Here is a 22,505-nt window from a genome sequence, read left to right as displayed (position 1 = left end):
CTTTCTTTTTCTTTGTTTTGTATTTTTATTCATTTTACGTCATCCATCCATCCATCCATCTATCTATCTATCTATTTTTGAGTCAGGGTCTCACTATGTATTCTGGTTGACCTGGAACTCGCTATATAGACCAATCTGGCTTTGAACTCACAGAGATCTGCCTGCCTCTGCCTCCTGAGCCCTGGGATTAACGGGTTACACCACTATGGGCAGCTCCTGATCAGCTTTCCATCCTGGGGTTGTAGCCTCACCCACATTTATCTCTGTCCCTGTCACCCACCACATTTGATGGAATCTATCATTAGCCACATTTTGTTGGAAGGAGAGTGGACTCCTGCAAGTTGTCCTCTGACCTCTATACAAGTTCATGTCCACCCCCCCACACACACACACATTAGCTAGATTCACTGAGAGAAATGAAAATGTAAAGAAATCAGATGACCTTCTTTATCAATCAGCTTGCTGGCCATTGTCAAGTACCACAGACATGCCACATGTCTTCAGCCTCTCAGTTCTGGAGGTTAAGAAGTCAAAGGAAAAGGTATATTGAGTCAGATAAGGGCTCTCTACATTGCAGATGGGACTTTTCTACTGTATCCTCACAGGTAGAGAACCCCGTGTCACCTTACCTTAAAAGGTTACCTGACCCTGAACCACCATATCCAATCCTCTCCTCTCCAAATAGTCACATTTGGATTTAGGATTTGAATGTAGGGGAGCGTCAAGGGTTCAGCCCCTAACACCTGCTCCTTGGCTGTACAGCTTGTCTTTGAGACTTGAACTCTCAGAGTGCAGGCTGTTCCTAGACGCAGCGCTTGTGGGACTCCTGCCCTTGCAACTGCATTCCAGTCAGTCGGCGTGACCTTGGGCCAGTCCCTTTTCAGCCTTCAGCCCTCGCACCCCCTTTCTCCGCGGGTGACTGGGGAGCCATCGCCCGGGCCGGGAGGTGGAGCAAAACGCCGCGCTCGCACCCGGGGCGGTGCAGGTGGCGCAGGGCGCGGGCTGCGGTGGCCGAGGTGGGTGTCGGCGGCGGCGCTGCGGAGGCGGCTGCGGGCCGCGCGCGACCGTCCGCGCGTGAACCCGGGGCTGTCCCCTCGCAGCCGCCCCCCCAACCCCCGCCGCTCGTGTCCTTCGAGCCCCGCGCCCCTCCCGACCGCCAGCCAACTGCGTGCCCCCGGGGCCGGCAAGAAGCCACATGCCCCCGCAAGGAATGCCGGGCGGGCGGGGGGCGGGCCGGGCTGCGGCTCCCCGCCGCGAAGGTGGGTGACGGCCGGGGCGCCGCCCCCGTGCACACTTTCCCCGCGGGCCACACACGCGGTCGAACGGCGGCCCCCGGGTTGGGGGCAGGGCGCCCTGTCCCCTGCGGTCCCCTGTGCGCGCCCCCCGCATCCCGGCTCTCAGGAGGGGCAGGCCGTGCCGCTCTCCCACCCCTCCCGCCGCCGCGGGCTTTGGGGCCCCCGGTGGGGAGCAGGGGGCTGGTGAGCCGAGGAGCAGGGGTGTGGCCAGCGGGGGCCCCGGGGAGTGAGTCACACACACACTCTGCTTGCCCAGTCCCGGGGCCCAGCACGGTCCCAAGGCCGAGCTACTGCACAGTCCTCTGAAGAAGAGTGTCCCGGGGTCTGGCATGAGGACCGTGGGGAGGGGCTGCAGCCAGGTTCTGTGGTCAGGGCGGTAAGCATGCTCTGGGGACACTCCCCCCTGGAGAGAGAGAGGTGGGCTTGGAGTTAGGGCAGGGCTAGCCCTGGCTGGCACACAACCAGCTCCCCAGCCCCGCCTGTACCTGCTGTGAGCTGCCCAAGGGGCCTGGCTTCTTTCTCCTGGCAGCCCCTCGCTTGGGGCCTCACAGCCAGCCATGCAGAGCTCACTTCAGCTTTGCACTCCCTCGGGCCCAGTTGGATTTGTGGAGTCCCCTTCCTGCCCACTTTGGCAATTTGTCAGGTTCTTGGGGGTTCCTTGTGTCCTTTGGACTTAGTGTCCAGGCTTCTCAGGCCTGCCTCCTGGCCTGAGCTGCCCCTGGGCCTTGACCCCTTGAGGCTGGTGGCTCCAGTCGTCCCCAGGACCAGCCCGGGATAGAAATGGCATTTCCTCTTGGCCATGCTACAGCTGTTTTTGTTGTCTGAGTTCTCAAGCGCTTCCTCTGGGGATGGCAGGGAGGGTAACCAGACTCCTAGGGACCCCTGCTCTCTCTCCCAGCCACTCACCCCTCTTCCCCTGTCTCTTTCATCTTCTTCCTGTGCTGGTCCCGCCTCCTTGCCTGTCCCCAGGACAGAATGACTGAGAACATGAAGGAGTGCTTGGCCCACACCAAGGCGGCTGTAGGGGACATGGTGACAGTAGTGAAGACAGAGGTCTGCTCACCACTCCGGGACCAGGAGTATGGCCAGCCCTGGTGAGGCCCCTGGGTGGTGACTTGAGGAGGGGAGGTGGGTGGCTGTGCTGGGTTGGTTGGGGACCCAGGGGACGTTCTTACTTGATGCCAGTCTTCCTAACTGGACAGCTTCTGGGGTCAGAGGTGAGCAGGCACTAGATGGGCTGGGGCAGAGTTTCCCAGGGCCCAACTCTCAGGAATTCCTGTGCTCCACTGCTCCTACAGTGAACAGCCAGCCTGGTGGAGTTCTTTGCTCATCTGCAACTCTCTGCCTCCTGGACAGTCTGTCTGCCCCTTGGGTTGTCTCTGATGGCTTCTTTGCTTTTTTTTTTTTTTTTTTTTTTTTTTTTTTTTGTGGGCCCTTGCCCTGACCAGCTCTCGGAGACTGGAGCCATCTTCCATGGAAGTTGAACCTAAGAAACTAAAGGGAAAACGTGACCTCATCGTGACCAAAAGCTTCCAGCAAGTGGACTTCTGGTGTAAGTGGAGCTGAGGCTCTGGGTGACTCCTCCCTTCACCCCATATCCCATCTGCCCCTGGGTTATTGTGCCAGAGTTACAGTGAGAGGCACTCACCTGGGACACACCAGGGTTCAGCAGCCTGTCGTGGGTCTTAGAGTCCACAGATGTACAGATGATTCCAAACCCAATTTTTTGGTAAGACTTGAGACAGAAGCCTTGACATTAGTAGCATGTCCTTCAGTGCCCCAGGGAGTATCATGGGTTATTGCTTCTGATGGACCTGGGACTGCAGCTGACTGGGCAGATCTAGGGTTGATAGCTAGAACCACATGCAGTGTGCTTTTTACTGCTCCAAGTGATCCTCAGTGGCTTCCAGTGTTTCCCTAGCCAGTAAGGGGGAGGGGTCCTACATCCCACCTCTACTGAACTTTCCGTCTTCTTCATTCTTCCAGTCTGCGAGTCCTGCCAAGAGTACTTTGTGGATGAATGTCCGACCCATGGTCCCCCCGTGTTTGTGTCTGACACACCAGTGCCTGTGGGCATCCCAGATCGGGCGGCCCTCACCATTCCACAGGGCATGGAGGTGGTAAAGGAAGTTGGTGGAGAGAGCGATGTGCGGTGTATAAATGAAGTCGTCCCCAAGGGTCACATCTTTGGCCCCTATGAGGGGCAGATCTCTACCCAGGACAAGTCAGCTGGCTTCTTCTCATGGCTGGTGAGTGTCCCCTGTACTATTCATTCCCAGGGAGAGGTTGACATGGGACTCGGAGAAAACAGCCTGCACAAGTGCTTTTCTGTGGCTGCCTATAGATGCATGGATGATGGGTCTTGCTACCTTCTTGTCCACCCATGTGGCTTTTGTCCTTTGGTATCCAAAGGCCATGCTAAGGGACCCCACCTCAGCAGCAAACAGGTGAGTCATCACCAAGTAGTACTTAAGGCTGATTTTCCCAAGTATCCTCCTATGTGCCTGTGTATGTGGCTGTGTGTGCATGTGGCTGTGTCATGTAAATACCATTAGGTATCTACAAAGACCTCAGTCAACCCCTCTTCCAAAGACCTGTGGCTAAGGGCTGCAGGGCCAATGACCATGGTATTCCGCTCAGAAAATGGGCATGCCAGGTACCGGAGGGAAGGCCTTCTGCAAGACAGGCAGGGTTCCTGTTGTTGAGAGGATATGGTCTCCCAGGAAGGCAAGCATCAAGCATGCACATGTGATTGTTGCCACCAGAGGGGGAGCACAGCATACTTTGGGACATTGTGTTTGTGGTACCCAGAGTCTACAGCGGGAATGTCAGCAAGCTTTAACTGTTTACTCTCTAATGACCTCGAATGTATCACTTTCTTCTCTGGGCCTGTTTTGTGACACAGGATAATAAGAGCCGCTGGTGGAGATGACTCCAGGTGGCCTTGCATCGTTCTCAGTCACTAAAACATTATCATTGCTTGATGTTACTGCTGTTGGCCTGGATGAAGGCTGGGTTCCTTCAGAATAAGCCCTGGAGAATGAGATGCAGCTTGTCTTGGAAGGGAATCGAACCTCATTCCTCATAGACAGGAGGGATGGAGAAGAAGTTGGCCATTGTGGCAATGGAGATTAGCAGAGAGGATGGGCGGGGCTTGGGGGGAGGGCCTGTGCGTGATAAATTTCCCAAACCCGAAGACTCAGGGAAGCTGGTGATATGGCCAAGCAGAAGCGTGGCTGGGTCTGGTTGTGGCAGAGAAAGTCTTGACTCAGGGAGGAGACTGGGGAGAGAGATTGGTGGAGAGAGCGACGTGCGGTGTATATATGTATACATATATATATATATATGTATATATATGTATATATACTAGCAGGTGTTGGTGCTAAGAAACTAGGAGAAGTAAAGAACCAGGAAATCCACATGGACAGAGGGCAGAAGAGGCCTCCAGATGCTGAGCTGGGGTTGAAGGAAGAACATGATCACCTGTATTAGTCAGGGTTCTCCACAGTAGCAGAATGTGTAGAGAGAATCCACCCCCTCCTCTGTGTGTGTGTGTGTGTGTGTGTGTGTGTGTGTGTGTGTAATAAATTATATATATGTGTGTATATGTATGTATATATATATATATATATATATATGACTTATTAGAATGACTTACAAGAGTGTGTGGTCCAGCTAATCAAACAATGGCTGTGTATGAATGGAAGGCCCCATGAGTCAAGCAGTTGTTCAGTCCATGAGGCTGGATGTTTCAGCTGGTCCTCTGTCTACACCAGAATCTTGAAGTAGTAGGCACCAATGCCAGTGAAGGAATGAACTTGCTAGCAAGGGAGGGCAAGGAGGCCAAGAACAAATCTTCCTTCTTCCATATCCTTATATAGGCTTCTGGCCCAGATTAGAGGTCTGTCTTCCCACCTCAAAGATATGGATTAGAAGTGGATCCCCATGTCAAAGTAAGCAAAAATCCTTCACAAGAGTTTCCCTCAATTCTTGGGTTTTACTTAATTCCAGATGTAGTCGAGGTGACAATTAAGAATAGACATCACATCACCAAAGCACACATCAGTGAGGATTATCAGATTAGTAGACCCAAACGTGGGGCTGGAGAAGGCATGGGGGTGTACCAGGTGGGGTCCTGTGCAGACTTTACTCTGTGAAGGATGCTGGGAAGTTTCCAGGTTGCTTCAAGTAATGATGAATGACCAGATAATTTCAGTTTGGTTGTTTATTGATTTCTTTTGTTGTGTGTATATGTGTTCAGCATGATGATGGTGGTGGTGGTGGTGGTGGTGGTGGTGGTGGTCTCTCTCTCTCTCTCTCTCTCTGTGTGTGTGTGTGTGTGTGTGTGTGTGTGTGTGTGTGTGTGCGCGCGCGCGTGCGTGTCTGCCTATGTGGAGGACAGAGGTCTCTAATGGCGGTGTCTTCCTTAATTATAACTCTACCTTACTTTTGAGTCAGGGTCTCTCTCTAAACCTGGAGCTCACCAGTTCAGCTGGTTAACCAGTAAATCTCCAGGGAATCCTCCTACCTCCCAGCACTGGGATCACAGATGCACACCACAGCATTGGGTTTTTACCTGGGTCCTGGGAATCAGCTCAGTTCTTCATGATGACACAGCAAACATTATCCACTGAGCCATGTCCCCAACCCCACGTTAATGTTTCTAAAGGACAACATTGTCTGCAGCCTACAGAACTGACTGGGACAGAGATGTGGCCTTGGTCAGGAAGCAGGTAGAGAGTCAGTGTAATTCCAGACTTTCAGTGGAGGTGGTGTGGGTGGAGACAGGGACAGACACGTGGAGACTGAAGGATCAACTTGAGGACTAGATGAGGGATGAGGGCCAGTCAGAATGGGATGGCTTCAGTAAGGGAGCCAAGTATCAAGGCCAGCTCGGTCCTCTCTACCTCCCACCTAGCACTTCTGAAGGGAAGACTGCTGGATGGAAAGAAGGTTGAGAATGACTGGGATTCCAGTCTTGGTCTTGTTGAATGGTAATAGCAAACAGGTGGATGTACAGTTCTGGAGCATACAGAGGGAGTATAGAGATGTGACTTACGTCCATAGGGGCTGGTGGAAATGGATGCGGCCCTGCCTCAGTGTCAAGGGACTTCAGTAGTTAACAGTCCAGAAGGGAGCATGGGAGAAAGCTGCAGTGGAGGAAAGAAGGCCAGGAGAGTGACCTGCCTACATAGCCAGAAAAGAGGTCTGCAAAGGCTGCTGGAAAGCCTAGGATGACAGGGCCCAGAGTGTCTATTGGATCTTGTGCCCACAAAAGCATTGTGGCGTGAGAGGAGCAGTAGGCCTCAACCTGGGATCTTGGGCCCATATGGTCTTTGGCCGTACTGACAGCTCAGGGTGGGGACATGCTACTGGTTCCTCAAGGCAGAGACCAGGGCCAAAAGTGTTTTGCACTGCCTAGGACCGAGACCCACAACAAAGGCTTATCAGTAGCCCCCTGCAGTAGAGTGCTGGAGCTGGGCACCTGATTAGCATAGAGGTGGCCTGTAGAAAGACTTCTCAGAAATTTGGCTAGAACTCAGATGTGAAAATGAGAGATAAGAGAGGTGGCTGGTAATTGGAGGGTCAGGAAAGCTGTTCTTAGAATGAAAGCATTCTTAGGGCCAACAAGAGGAGTGCTTTGGAGAGAAACAGGAGGTGAGAACACCATCCATACATGCATTTGTAGCACCTCTGGAAGGGTCTCCAGAAGCTGCTGAGTATGGAAAGGGGTGGGTCAGCACATTTTCCATCACCTAAGGGATAGCCCAGGGTAGGTGGGTGTGGTAAACTAATTAATGGCTCTTTGAAGATTATTAGTATTCATTGCCAAGTTGGTAAGATCTGGAGTCACCTAGGAGACAAGTTTCTAGGACATTATGGATCCTGTGGGGGAATTGTCTTGATACTTTGATTAATGTGGGAAGACCCATCTTGGTGGTAGCATTCCTAGGCAGGGATACTGGACCTTATAAAATAGAGTGAGTTGAGCATAGGTGTTCATCCCTCTTTGCTTCGGGATTGCAGATGCAATGCAACCAGCTGTCTAGAGCTCCTCCTGCCTGTGTGACTTCCCCATTATGATAGACTCTGGAATTGTGAGCCAAATGACCCTTTCCTTCTTAAGTTAGGTTTGTCAGTATTTTATGACAGGAATGAGATTAAGATAGGTCCCATAGTGTCCTCATTCTTGTCCCCAGAACTGGTGACTGTCTTTTAGTGGCAAAAGGTGCTAGCGTCTGTGGTTACAGTGAACATCTTGAGTCTGGGAGATGATCTTAGGTTTTCTAGCTGGGTTCAACGTAATTACAAAATTCTTCCATGGAGGAAGTCAAGAGTGCCAGAGTCAAATTGGATGTGGGGAAAATAACTTCTGTTGACCCCCAAGAAGTGGAGGGGACTAGGAAGTGTTAGGTCTCAATCCCAGTACAAACAGCTAACCGAGGTGCCTATTAGTATATCAGAGTGGACCCTGGCTGCCAGTCTCCCTCAGTCTCTACCTGTTACTGGGTCCTCCTGACTGGCAAACCTCCCCCACCCCATCCTCCCACCCCTAAACTCTCCAGCCCAGGGGATGAGCTGAGCCCCCTTCCCCAGCTTCTCTTCCCTCTATCACTCAGCCATTTTGGCTAAGTGATCCTTTTGGTCTCTTGGTCTCCAGGCTTGATCCTGGCCTCTTGGCTTCTGGTTCCTCTCTCTTCCTCTCTGGCTCTCTCCCCAACCCTTTCTCATGGCCAGCTTCAGTCTGGATCCTTCCAGATGCCTCTGCCTGTGCTCTCCCTTAGATGTTTAATAAAAACCTCAATCCCTTAGGAGCAGCCATGTCCTCTTGGTCTTCTCATGCAGGAGGCAGGGATGCTCTTAGACCAAGGAGGAGGCTTGTGGGTCAGGGACATCTGCTAAAATGTGAAAGGTGACAGAGGGAGGAGGCAAGGCCACATAGTGGACCTGTGGCCTCCAGAATATCAAGTGGTGACCGATACCAGAGGCCTGAAGAGAATGGGTGGTTGGAAAGACTCAAGATAGCAGGAACTGCCCCTCCCCCGTGTGTGTGTGTGTGTGTGTGTGTGTGTGTGTGTGTGTGTGTGTGTGTGTATCTATGTGTGTTTGTGTGTCTATTCTGTATGTGGGTGTCTCTGTGTGTTTACCTGTAAATATGTGTCATTGTGTCTGTGTGTATGTATCTGTGTGTGTGTGTGTGTGTGTGTGTGTGTGTGTGTGTGTCTGTATGTGTATGTGTGTCCCCACATATGTCAGGGACGGCTGTTTATACCTCACTGGGGAGCCCAGGGAGGAGCTTGGCCTACTCAGATGATAAATGAGAAAGGAAAGAAACCATCTGGATCGTGATGCTGATTTGGGGCCAGAATCTGGAAACCCTGCATCATCCATGAACTCATTGGTCAAATCCTGTTCCCAAGCTTTCCTGGTTATTTTTCCTTATCCTTTTTCCTGGTTTCAGAAGCCCTGGCCCCACCCAAGAAGACACATTTGAAGTTACAGGGATGACTCTATCACTAATGCTTGCTATGCAGACATGAGGTCCTGGGTTTGAGCCCTAGAACTCATGTCAAAAAGCATGCTATGGTGGCTTGCTCTTAAAACCCAAGCAGTGGGGAGGCCGAGGCTGGAAATCCCACATCTCCCTGTCCAGCCACTAGAGCCAATGAGTGAGCTCTGGGCCAGAGAGGAACGCTGTTTCAAAAAGAAAAGGTGAAATGAAGTAGTCTTGGGGAAAGACACCATTGTTGACTTCTCTGGCTTGCAAAACCACACACACACACACACACTACTTTTTGTGCACAACAGTTCAATGATTTGTGCACACGGCATTCCGGTGGGCATGGGGCCTGATCATAGTAAACACAGCCCTTAGTGTTTATAGCGCCAGGTAAAGCCTGGCTAAGGGTAGACTCCCCACTAACAGCATTGCTCCACTGATTGTACCATGTTCCTCCTGTAACACAGTGTGTTGTCATCCTGCTGGAGGATGGTGAGGAGGGGAGGAAAAGGGCATTGCATACAAAGCTAAGCAGCTAGGCAGAACTACGTTAGGCTTTAGGCCTGCTGCCATCTGGCTGCAAAGCCTGCCTCCTCTCACCTCTTGGCCCTCCCCACCTCCCTTCCTTCTGTGCCTTTTCCTTCCTTCTTCCCTGCTTCCCTGATTGGATCTTTTCTTCTCCTTCCTGCCCAGCATCAGTTCCCTCTCTGATTCTGTTCAAGCTGGAGAGCTGACCCCACTGTGTGCTGACTATGAGGGCCTGGGTTCACAGTCAGCCTGGCTGCCCTGGCATGAGTTTCGTGCTCAGTTCTGGCTGCTGAGACAAGATACGCCCCTTTCCCTGCTCTCTCAGCCCAATGGAATTTATCATGCTGTAAATCATGGATCAAAGTCTCCCAGCCCCCCACACCACACCTCCCTCCCCGACAGATGCTGCTGCGGGCTAGGACAGTACCGCACGCACACGGTGCTTAAGCCACCATGTAACCCTGTGGTTTGGAAAAGAGGCAGAAGGAAGAGGAGCCAGCAAAGGTTCTATTTTAAGTTTTTCATCCAGCCTGTGTTTTATTCCAGAGAGGATTTAGGGCAGCCTAGCAAGGTGTGTAAAACAGACCTCAGTGGGGTGCTACAACTGAGAAAAGAAAGTAAAGCAAGCCTAGAGTCTCACAATGTTGCCAGGAGTTGGCAGCCTACGTCTGCTATCTCAGGGTGCTCAGGGAAGCACAGAACCTCAGGCTTGTCCATTGACTGAGGGGACATCTGAGAGATTGGGATGTGTGTATGGGTGTACACAGGTGAACAAGGGCTTGGCATGTGATTATGTATGCGTGTCTGTGTGTGCACTTTTGTGTATGCCCGTGGAGGCCAGATATTGACCTTGGTGTCCTCCTTGGTCTTTCTCCACCCTATGTTCTGAAGCAGTGTTTTCTCTTCTTGAACCCAGCGTTCACTGATGGGCGGGAATGGCTCATCAATGGGCCCTAGGATCTTCCTGGATCCTCAGCATTACCACACACAGCTCTTCTGTGGGTTCCGGGGATTCAAACCCAGGTCCCCAGGCTCTGTGGCCCTCTGAGTCTCCCCATCCTGAACAAGAAGAGCTTCTTTTGAGTGCTTTTTATTTAATTTCTACTAATTCTTTTTTTGCTTCTTTTTTTTTTCGGAGCTGGGGACCGAACCCAGGGCCTTGCGCTTCCTAGGCAAGCGCTCTACCACTGAGCTAAATCCCCAACCCAATTTCTACTAATTCTTAACTATGAAAGTTTCAAAGAGCCTGGTGTGGTGGGTGGGTACCTATAATCTGAACACCCAGGAGGCTAAGGGAAGAGAATAGCCAGAGTCGAAAGCCTGGGTTACATATTGTAATCCTGTCTGACAAAAACCCAAACCCCAAGAAAACCACACCAAAAAACTTGCAGAAAGATATAAGCCTAATAATGAACACCTTGCTCTTAGGATCACCTGTGGCTACATAACATTTACGTTTGTATTTAGAGTCGTGTGTGTGCATGTGCGCATGTGTGTGTGCATGCATCTCTCTGTGTGTGTGTGTGTGTGTGTGTGTGTGTGTGTGTGCGCGTGTGTGTGTAGGTACAGTCCAAGCCTTTCATAAAGTAGTTTAAGGGGTTGAAGAGATGGTTTAGCAGTTAGGAGCATTTATTTGTGCTGCTCTTCCAGAAGATCCGAATTCAGTTCCCAGCACCCATGTCTAACAGCAGCTCACAACTGTCCATCACTCCATCTCCCTGGCTCCAGCACCTTCTCCTGGCATCTTCAGACAACCTCATATGCATGGCCTATACACATGTAAACATAAGTCTTTACTTTTTAAGTTAGAGGCCGTGAAGCACCCAGTTTCTATCCCAGCTACTGCACTCTGCCCATTGTAGTACAGAAGTAGCCCCAGATGAGTGTGTGTAAATTGTGTTCCAATAAAGTTTTATTTAGAGTCTAAAATTCTGAACTGTATGTGATTTCAAATGAAGTTCGAAATTCGTATAAATGTAAAAAACCATAGAAGTAAAGTTGCATGAAGGAAAATATTTTTATAAAACCATTCAAAAATGTTTATATTTTTTAAAGGTTCAAAAGCCATTCTTAGTTCACAGGGGTATGTGAAAATGGGGTGGGGTCATGATGGGCGTGTTTGGCTGGCCTGTCCTATGCCACTCCAGGTTATTACCCCAGGCATGTCTCTGTGTTCACTGCTGTCTTGTCAATGTCTCTTGTAGCAGTAATGCCCTTATGAAGGCCTCCCCTGGAGCCATCCAAGGACACACCGGTGGTCAGGCTTTGTAGCCTCCTCTTTCCCCCTTCTGATACTGATGCTTACGACAGCATGCAGGCCAATAGAATGTGCACAGGATGCCCCACAGTTTCCACTGGTCGCATTCCTCACTTCCTACCCAACAGCAGTGCCGTGTCTTTCTCATTATGGGGTATTGGAAGGGAAAGGCAGCGGTAAGAATGAATTCACAGATAAAGAGACTAGAATGAGCCTGCCATACACAGTTGAGACCCACAAAATCATTTGAACAAGACAGGCCATAGCTTCACAGGTGAAGCTCTGGGTGAAGTTGTTGGAGTCTCTGGGGATGGAATGCTCATACCTTTGCATGCTGTGTTCAAGCTCTTCTCTCTCTCTCTCTCTCTCTCTCTCTCTCTCTGTGTGTGTGTGTGTGTGTGTGTGTGTGTAATGTACATATGTGTTTGTGCACATATGTGTGCATACCTATAAAGACCAGAAGCTTCAGTGTCTTCTTCATTCACTCCCCACTACATTTATGGAGGCAGGGTCTTTGCTGAATCTATAGCCAGCTTTTGCCTGGAATTCCCTGGCTGGGCTTCCTGAGGACTGCCACGCCTACCCAGCTTTTACACGGCATCTGGAGATGTGAGCTCCACCTGTGCAGCAAGCGTTTTATCCACCAAGCCAATTCTCCAGTAATCTCTTTATTTTCCCCGTTTGTCCCCGGCTTTGATTACCATTACTGCCACAGGGAGCTTTGCCAGAAGGAAGATTTTATTTACTTAGACAGTGTGTATCTGTCCTTTGGCCACAGTTTAGTGACAAGTAGTAATAACTGATATTGAATAATCAACTCTTGTGTGACACCAGCTACCTCAGTGTCATGAAACACAGCCAATCGGTATTTTCTGTAATGGGCCAGAAGGGAAACTATCCCGTACTGTGGATCACAGTGTCCTCTTGCAAGGACACATGTCCTTAGGATGGTGCTAAACCCAGAATGGACTCAGGTCACCTCCTCTCCTCAGCATCCCAGCCTTGTGACACAGTGCTCTATGCAGGATCAGTTGTCCCCTGTGACTCCAGAGGTGCCAGGGTGTGACCCAGTGCTGTTGGAAACCCTTCTAAACCACCGTATGGTACTTCACATTCATCATTTGCCTTTTCCCTTGGCCATTTCAGTTTGCCCTCATGTTACCTGCAGGGCAGGCAGATCCTTCTAGATCTCTCAAGGCTCTCCCTGCTCCAAACCATCCTTTTCAGTCCCACCTCATATACTTCCTAAGGGCTACCTTAGGACCTGAAAGTGCCCTTTGCTTCCCTGGGAGCCTGCTCCTTACCCCGAGGAAGGGGTGGGTGGTTTGTACTGACACTGGTTCCGTGGGATCAGGTGCCCTTCCCAGACAGAACCATGGGACCCTTAAGAGGAAGTACTGTTTGACGTGACCAAAGAGCTCTGCACAGTTCAGATCCTGGTTCTTCAACTGGCTGGAAGTTCAGCTTTGAATTTGTCAGTGGTCTAGCAACACAAGCACATAGCCCCTGGAAGACATTCAGGAGATATAAGTATTGATACTTGGTGGCTGTAGTGGGCAGGTGACAGGCTGCTTTGATTGTTCTTGGCCAACTTCATGTAACTTCAGGAAGAGATAAGGAAGGTGAAGTATGTCAGATTGGATATAAGATCTGGGTTCATGTGAATAGGATTTATTTAACACATCTCCAGGGACACACACACACACACACACACACACACACACACACACACACGAGTGTGTGTGTAGCATTGAATACACAGAAGTAAAGAAATCCATTCCACAACAGTTCAACAGTTCTAAGAAGAATCAGACAGAGGCAGAGACAGAAAGACTGGCAGTTGCTGAGGGCTGGGACACAGGGAAACAAAGCACCAAGTGTCTATCATGCAAGACACAGGTCCTCAAGGTTGCTATAGAGCTCAGGGCCTGGAATGCACTGTTGTGTCAGAGCTGTCGAGGGCAGTGCGATACTTCACGGAGTCACAGTACAGTGGCCGTTAAAGCAGAAGTAGGTTGGGCGTGGGTTAGGCTGATGTGCCAAGGTGTGTACTTCTTCCCAGACTCATCAAGGACTGTCCATTACACATACACACTAGTGGGTGTGACAATCAAGTCAATCAAAACCAGCCAGTAAGGTGGTTTTACAAACAGAGATTTTATCAACAGCAGTTTCAGAACAATGAAAGGAAGTCCCCGTGGCTTCGTGGCTTCGTTGGAATGATGATAATGGACTAAACCTCTGAAACTGTAAGCAAGCCCCCAGTCACGTGCTTTCTTTTGTGAGAGTTGCCTTGGTCATGGTGTCTCCTTACAGCAATAGAACAGTGACTAAGGCAGTAGTTGATATGGGGCCCAGGGTACACGTGTGACAGGCATGACCACACTGTTTGCTGGAGGGATATGGAAGACTTTGGGATTTTAGGCTATGGAAGCATTTGGATGCTTTAAGTGGGGCTTACTGGGCTACCTTAGAAGGATCATGGAAGACAGTGCTGGGGACAGTTTGAACTGTGAGGACCTAGATCAAGAAGTTTTAAAGGAAAGGAATATTAGCAAGTGTCCTAGAAACCTTCCCTGTAAGATGTTGGCAAAGATTGTAGCTACTTTCACCACTGTCCTAAAAACCTGCCTGAGGCTAAACTGAAGAGGTTTGGATTAATGGCGCTGGCAGAGGATATTTCAAGTTTGTTTGTGTGGTTATTAGCAATCTCACAGACCTATAATGCAGAGGAGCAAGCTGTGTAGACAGAAATACAAAGCATGCAGTTTGAGGAGAGAAGGACCACCAGGAAACGTGATGGTGGAGCCAGGGTCTGTGCCCAGGGAGGAAAAATGTGTAAAGAAAAGCCTGATGCTAAAAGTATAAAGGGCTTGGTGAGCTCAGGATAGGACCCCACCCGGCTAAGGTTCTAACATATGAAAGCTTCAGCAGTGAGGGGAAGCATCCACAACAGAGAGCTGATGCACATGTCATTCAAAGAGGGGTCAAATTCTTGCCCCAGCAAGCCGCAGAGCTTGGCAGCTTTGGCCAGGTAGTTCTGGCTTTAGACTCAGGGATACAAGAAAGGAGTTGCAGAATCTCCTTTCATGGCTAAGGAAGTAGCAGAGGCCAGGCATATGTGAGGGGTGTCCCTACATGGAGGCCTAGAGAGACCATTGTGTGTAGCTGTGAAGGTAAAGCCTGGTTTGCCTTGGAGATCCCGAGGTGTTGGATAAGACAGAGTCCTGGGAGACCTGTGGAGGAGAGCTGCTAACCTCTGAGGTTAGGACCCAGCCTAAGAGAGAGAAGTGTGCTGCAGTCAAGAGAACTGAAAGGAGTTAGAGATCTAAAGACCATTTTGACACCAGACGTGGAGATGCAGAATTTGGAGTTCACCCTGCTGGTTTTTGGTCTTGTTTTGGCCCTGTATTTCCTGGCTCTGCTCCTTTTGCTCCCTTTTGGAATGGTGTGCCATGGTATGTTGGAAGAATGTGATCTGCTTTTGATTTTGATTTTACAGGGGGTTACAGTTAGGAGATTGCATGAATCTCAGAAGAGACTTTGAACTTTTAAAGAGTGTTAAGGCTGTGATAGAATATGGGGATTTTTGAAGTTGGACGGAGTGCATTTTTGTATTAAGATATGGCTATAAACCTATGGGGCCCAGGAAGTGAAATGTGGTGATTTGAATAAGAATGGCCCCGGAGGCTCATACATTTGAATGCACAGTCACCAGGAAGTGGCACCCTTTGAAAGGGCTGGAAGTGTGGCTTGTTGGAGAAAGGGGGTGGGCTTTGAGCTTTCGAAAGGCCATGCCAAACCTGGTGATGCTCTCTGTGCCTGTCCATGGATTAGGATGTAGCTCTCAGCTACAGCTTCAGCACCGCCAGCACGCCACCGTGCTCCCCACCATGATAATGGTGGGTTAAACCTCTGAAACTATAAGCCCCCCAGTTAAATGCTTTCTTTCACAGGAGTTGCCTTGATCATGGTGTCTCTTCAAAGCAGTGGGACAGTGACTAAGATTTCTAAGTCTTCACCACTTTGTCCCTAAGCTTGTCACTCCAGCTGCTCCTCTGATGTCATGTACTGGTGCGCATGAATAGAGAAAACCCCAAATGGTGAGCCAAGGAACATCCCCCAGAAAACCAGCCACAGTTAGAAGCCACAGAGGCTTCTGGTAGCTTCCACGTCCCTCCAGCCCAGTTAGATCCCTCTGCTCCATTGACGCTGTAAGGGACCAAAAGGTAATTAGTACCACTCTATGTTGACTGCTGACCGGTATATATCACCCCTCAACCCTAACAACAGGGAATATTTGGCCTTTTCCTCAGTGGCAGTCATGGTGCTCATGGTGCTGATAGCCACCATTACCCTCTGCTGTGCTCAAGGCTGAAGGTCTACAAGGTGGTGTTACAGAGAAAACTTGCCTGAGGTTGTGAACTGTGAGCTGTGCTCACTAGGAGATGTAACATAGGTGTGCAGTGTTAGTATAAGAACTAGACTCTGTGCCACTCCATGGAGGTCCTGGTATATACTAGGGCACCCGTCATCTCGGGAGCGTGTAGAGGAGGAGGAGGCCTGGGCTGCAGCACATATGACCTTAATATCATAAACATGTGTGCACACACACGTGGACGTGTGTAGAGGGTTTTTGTTTTAAGAATCATTTATTTTATGTACGTTTTTAAGAGTTATTCACTCATTTTATGTATGTGAGTACACTGTAGCTGTCTGGGTGTTTGCTGGGAATTGAACTCAGGACCTCAGGAAGAACAGTCAGAGTCTTAACCACTGAGCCATCTCTCCAACCCACTTATCTTTGTTTTGGAAACAAGGTTGCTCCCTGGCCTGCGGCTTGCAGATTGGCTAGACAGTTGGCCAGCAAGCCCCAGAGATCCACTGTCCATCTCCACAGTGTCAGCATTACAAGGCCACAGCACTATGTCCAACTTCTTAATTTGGGTTCTGAGAATTGAACTTGAATGGGGGAAAAAGGAGATAAAAAGGAAAGGGTGTGTGCTCCTGGGTATGGTAAAGGAGAAAACTTACTGTAGATAAAGAGAGAGCATAGTCAGAGGCAGGGACACCTGGGAGAGTCCAGAGTGGGCATGACCAGACTGAGCTGGGTCAAAAGGAAGGTGGAGGGAGAGGGGAGAGGGGAACCAGGTACGGCAACCAGGAGGTCCAAAAGAGAAGAGGTAACCAAAATGGCTGGATTATATTGAGAAGGGCAACCCAGTCCTCTGAGCTGGAGAATTCAGGGTAGGGGGTGGGGTAACCATCCCTTATACTAGGTTGGGACTGACGGATGCTGGGAGAACCTGACTGCCAGATTTGCTTTGGTGGGTTAAACAGACACCTCAGCTGCTTGTCCAAGGGGTTGAGACTTAACAGAACCCAGGTCTTCACACTTGAATGTGAATGCTTCGTGAGTGCTTCATTGCTTGAACTGCAAGCACGTTACCAATGGGGACATCTTCCCAGTACCCTGTCACTGAGATTTTTTAAAGCACAAAGGCAGGTCGGACTCATACAGACAAATGAGGAGCACCCCACTTCTCTCTCCTCTTCTAGCAATAAGTTAGAGTTGAATGTTTTCAGAATGCCATCTAGCTCCTCTGATCCTAAGCACAGCCATAGCTCTGGGCTGGTGTGTGAACCACCTGCTGGTAACAATGGAGCATACATGCTGGTTTCTAGGGTTCATGCTCTTGACATGCCTTGCTCACAGCCCTTCCACATGAACCCCCTGAGTGTGGAATTGGGAAGAAATGCCTTGAATGTGCATGGCTTTGATTCCTCTAGAAGAGTCTGTGTGAGTGCGTGGTCCTGGGAATGGAATCCTGGGTCCCGTGTCCATTAGCCAAGGTCTCCACGGTGGTGTTGCATTCCCACGGCCTGTTGCTGTGACAGAATTTGTGAAGGTCAGGCTAAGACCTGGGCTCACAGTGTCAGTGGCTTCAATCCCTAATCATCTGACTGCTTTGCTTTGGGCCCTGCCTGCTGTGTCAGTACATTATGCTGGGGAGCACCAGCAAGCAAGTTGCAATACCTTGTGACCCCTAGACAGAGACTGGCCTTCCATAACCACCTTGAAGGGCATGTCTTTATGACCCAAGACCTCCCACTGGGCTCTACCTCTTAAAGGTTCCATCACTTTCCAATAGTGCCGAGCTGAAGACCAAGCTGCTACCTCAGGGTCTTCAGGGAACAATCTAGGTCTAAGCCACGCAGATGTCATGCATGCATGCCACGTGGCCATTACCAGCAGGTGGTCACCACCAACACCCACCACACAGCAGTGCTTACAGGACCAGAGGACCTGGGTGGCACTCTGCAGTGCAGTAAAGCAACCGAGGAGTGCTAAGTTCTGAGGAGTTTGCTTTTGGTGTTGGTTTTTGTGGGGGTTTCTTTTGTTTCGTTTTGGTTTGGTTTGGTTTTTTCAAGACAGGGTTTCTCTATGTCACAGCCATGGCTCTTCTGGAACTCACTCTGTAGACCAGGCTGGCTTTGAACTTACAGAAATGGTCTGCTTCTGCCTCCAGAGCACCATCATGCCAGGCTCTGAGTGGTACCTCTTAAAAGTGTGAAATGTGTTTCCTTGTATGTTTTGAAGATGGATGTGTCTCACATCACCGCTGATTTATGGAATTCCAGCAAGTTGGGGTTGGGGATTTAGCTCAGTGGTAGAGCACTTGCCTAGCAAGCGCAAGGCCCTGGGTTCAGTCCCCAGCTCCGAAAAAAAAAAAAAAAAAAAAAGAAAAAAAGAAAGGAATTCCAGCAAGTTAATAGTTGGCCCCAGTTGGCACAGGCTGGCCCAGTGTACTTGCTCATTGCTTCCTTACTAACATAGCAATGCTGTCAGGTTGTTTGTGGGTTTCCCCCTTGCTTTTTACTTAAAGGGCTCTTTGTTCCACCATCCACCAACCAACCAGGATTCTACCACGTATCTACACTAAGTAAGGCACTAGGGCTGCTACTGGGAATGGCAGAGCCATTAGCTTGTTTCCACTCCTTTGGATGGTGAGGGAGCCTCTCATCAGACTCACAGCTACCGGACATACCATCAACAGTAATGTTCTTTATCACTAGGGTCTTTGGAAAAGTAATGGGATGTCATGGGACTAATGCTGGGAGAGGCCAGGGCTGTGGCAGGTGAGAGCTAGCTCAAATCAGAAAGGCCTGCAGAGGTGACATAGTCTGAGGCCCACAGATTAGAAGGGAATGGGTACCCACAGCTCAGTGAGGTAATGTTTTAGCAGGATGTGGTCACTTGGAGACTCTTTCAGTGAACTTGCAGCATTCGTTACTAGTGCATGTCTATAGTTAATCACCCCATAGAAAAGGAGAGAGGAAGAAATGCTGATTTTAGCTCAGGGTTTCGAACCATCATAGTGGGGAAGTGCTGGAAAAGTGTATGGGGGTGAAGATGCCTCACATCTAAAGCACAGGGAGGGGCAGGAGCCAGAGTCTGCCACCGGGGTGCCTAAAGTCTTCAAATATAGTGGCACCCTTCAAGATAGTGCTATCAGCAAGGGACTGACTGCACTGTCAATACACAAGCCTGCAGGGAACATTCCAGACTAGACTAATATTTTCTAGATTTTGCAAAACAGTATTGTATGTTGATCTTAGGAGAAGAAAATGTATGTGTCAAAAACGGGGTGGGGGTGGGGGTGGAGTTCCTGCGGACTCCGGGAAGAAGTGGAAAAGGAGATAGAGGCTGAGAGGGTCTCTATTTGGAATTTATCATTTTTATTTATTTGGAGTGTGTGTGTGTGTGTGTGTGTGTGTGTGTGTGTGTGTGTGTGTGTTATGTGCATGCAAGTATGTCTGTGTATGTGGTATGTATGTTAGTGTGTATATGTCTGTTAGAGAACAGCTCTCAGGAACTGGTTCTTTCCTATCTCCATTTGTGATCTGGGGATTAAACTCAGGTTGTCAAGCCCAAATCCTAGCGCCTATACCCACTGAGTCATCTTCCTGTTTCAACTTGGGATTTTTTTGAAGCACAGGAAAGATCTGAGCTGAAAATGACTGCTGTGCATTTCGTTGGTGCTTGCTGTCAGCTACATTATCCTCTTATCATCTCTGGGTGTTTGAGGTGCTTCAAGAGTATGGTTCCTTTAAGCTGATGGAAAGGAGCTTCTGGGCACAGACCCAAGCTGGGCTGGCTGGCCCTCAGAACAGGCTGCAGTGAGTGAGAGCCAAAGAGAGGCTGGACGAGTTACTTTTTTCCTCACTAGGACAATACCTGACATACACTGCTGAACAAAGGGAAGGACATTTTGGCTCACGGTTTGAAGGTTCCAGTCCATAGTATTTGGCTCCATTAGTCCCAGGCGTGTGGTAAGGCAGAACATGGCCACAGGAGACTGTAGAGGAGGGTGTTCACCTCATGGTGGACAAGCAAGCAAGAAGAAAGGATACGTCACAGCATTCTCCAAGTAGATCTTCCTCCTGAAGTTCTCAGCAATTCTCAAAACAGCACTGTCATCCAGAAAACCAAGTGCTCAACACAGGAGCCTGGTGTGCACAGTTCATGTTCAAACCATAACAAGTCAAGGTCAATCAGACAGCTGGGCAGGGCTCAAGTGTACAGACCTGAGAGGTTATGACCATAAATGTGAATCCCATCAGAAGCTCAAGGACAGAACCCTGAGATGATATGAGCCACATGGTCTGATTACAATTGACAAAAGTTTGTTCTGCCATTTTTGAGAATGGTGGAGTGTTAGCACCTGTGCCCAGGGGCTTCTGATCGCTCTGTTTTACCAAGTCTTCTGGGAACTAGCCTTGAACTAGCACGTTTGCACAGTCAGGAAGTTTGTGTTGTACGATTTATAACTCAACTAAGCTGTACAAACAAGAAGGATCATGTTGATATGAAACCCAAAGAGACAAAAAAATGGACAGATCCTCAAAAAGAATCAATAACACTGAAAGTGAAAAATATCAATTGGATAAAAGATACTCATTACAAAGGCAGCAAAGCATCAGGCATGTGGTGAGGGCCTGCAAGTCCAGCACCCAAGGAGGGTGAATACGAGGATTGAAAGTTCAAGACCAGCCTGGGTATGTAGTGAAGGCCTGCCTCAAAATTTCTACAAACCAAAATGAAAACAAAAAAGCAAGTGAAGTGAGAAAGGAAAAGCCTCATGAATGGAAATAGCTGGCGTAGGCAGAGACACACTGGCAGATTGAAAGACCGAGAACTGTCCCCTGACACTGCTCCGAAAGACAGAGGAAACCATGGAGAGGCAGCTAGAAGATGTGGGGGGCTGAACGAGCTACTCTATGTTTACTCAATAGAGATTCTACTGTCGGAGGACGGCATAAGCGAGAGGTTATATTAAAAAGCATAAAGGCTGAGGATTACCAGAACTAAAATGTGGTAGTGCTCATTAAGCAGTGAAGAGAACTTTATGATCTTTGCTTCACCAACACAACACAAAATGATGTCAAGCAGTACACAAAAGGAAAGATTACGGACTGATTATCTGCAAAAGATCCATAGGAGACTATCAGTAGTTTGCTTATAACTTGGATCAGGAAAGAACCAGAGACGCCATCAGAGAACCCTACACCTATGCTCTCTAAGTGTATCTCTCTCTTTCTGAGTGTATCTCTCTCTCTGAGTGTATCTCTCTTTCTGAGTGTATCTCTCTTTCTGGGTGTATCTCTCTCTCTGAGTGTGTATCTCTCTCTGAGTGTATCTCTCTCTCTGAGTGTATCTCTCTCTCTGAGTGTATCTCTCTCTCTGAGTGTATCTCTCTCTCTGAGTGTATCTCTCTTTCTGAGTGTATCTCTCTTTCTGCCTTAACCTTCAACCTTAAAATTTGTGCCAGAACTGCCTTTGAAGGACCCCCGCCCTCCACAAAGAGAGTAAGGGACAACATACAATTCCATGGATCTTGATACTCAGAATGATTGTGGAGTATAGACGGTTGGACACAACCCACCCCAAACCCCAAGGGTCTTGAGTATTTGAAATTTCAGCAGAGGATGAGCCCTTTCAGATCAATTCCTGGGCCCCAGTGATGACCTTCATCTCCTACACACACCGCAGAGAGAGAAGGGCTGTCTTCAGCTTCTGTCGTACAAGCCCGGTACCTGTGGGGAGTGGTGAGCCTGGGTCATGTTGCCCAGGATTCTGATTCCATCAGCACAGATGAGAGGGGTGTCTCCTCTCGGGTTGTCTCCAGGGTCTCTAAAAGAATGGGAGTAGGTGGAGAGGAGACAGCAAACTTCTTGACAGCAGCTGAGGTGATGGTGTGGACAGTGTAGGAGGGCAGAGGGAAGAGGTGATACTGAGGATGGAGCTGGATTCTGGGCTTCAGGTAAGGAGCCCAGGCACATGAGAGCCCCTTCTGTAATGGCTCGCTTCAGATGGTCTCTCTGTTTTCCAGATTGTGGACAAGAACAACCGCTACAAGTCCATAGATGGGTCAGATGAGACCAAGGCCAACTGGATGAGGTGAGTCCCATCCTCCCAGCTCCAGTGAGCCTCACCAGCCTCTGGGATGGGTCCAGGGAGTATCTTGGGCCTCCAGGATCTCAGAGCTCTCCAGGCTGCTCCAGAACTGCAGCTGACAGGGTCTGAAAGAAGTCTCCTGTTCCCCAGGCTTCCATCAGAGGCTCTAGAGAGCCTGTGGCCAGACCAGCAGGCTGCAGGAATCAGGCTGCATGCCATAGCTCCTGATAGAACTCCTGCAAAGAGGAAAATGTGCCTGACCTAGGATGGACCCCTGACATTTATCCCAGAGCAGATTCTCGCTACCTGGATGACATCATTCCAGGGAAGACCCAGAAATCGTCCTATGGTTTTATGGTAGGGAAAGCTCCTGACATCTCCAGCTCCCTTTCCCGCAGGGCTCACACTAAACTTGACTGCGGCCCAGCATGGATCTATCCTGGCCCAGGTCATGGCCTAGGACTG

The 22,505-nt window shown here is 49.5% G+C and overlaps 1 protein-coding gene across 9 annotated transcripts in view; it reads left to right on the top strand.

Annotated features, from left to right (window-relative positions):
• Prdm11 (PR/SET domain 11) overlaps window positions 1-22,505 on the top strand; it is a 79,422-nt gene that overhangs the window by 29,391 nt on the left and 27,526 nt on the right. For 4 of the 9 annotated variants that reach the window (XM_087654531.1, NM_001271530.2, XM_087654533.1 and 1 more), the window contains 4 exon segments: window positions 2,265-2,389; window positions 2,744-2,847; window positions 3,282-3,544; window positions 21,976-22,043. In XM_087654531.1, coding sequence (XP_087510657.1) covers window positions 2,265-2,389; window positions 2,744-2,847; window positions 3,282-3,544; window positions 21,976-22,043 — 560 coding nt within the window. 9 annotated transcript variants of the gene reach the window in all.

The sequence above is a fragment of the Rattus norvegicus genome, chromosome 3, assembly GCF_021556685.1.
Source record: "Rattus norvegicus strain SHRSP/BbbUtx chromosome 3, alternate assembly SHRSP_T2T, whole genome shotgun sequence".
NCBI classification, from domain to species: domain Eukaryota; kingdom Metazoa; phylum Chordata; class Mammalia; order Rodentia; family Muridae; genus Rattus; species Rattus norvegicus.
The sequence above is the reverse complement of the archived record's forward strand: the minus strand, read 5'-3'. Positions and strand labels throughout refer to the sequence as shown.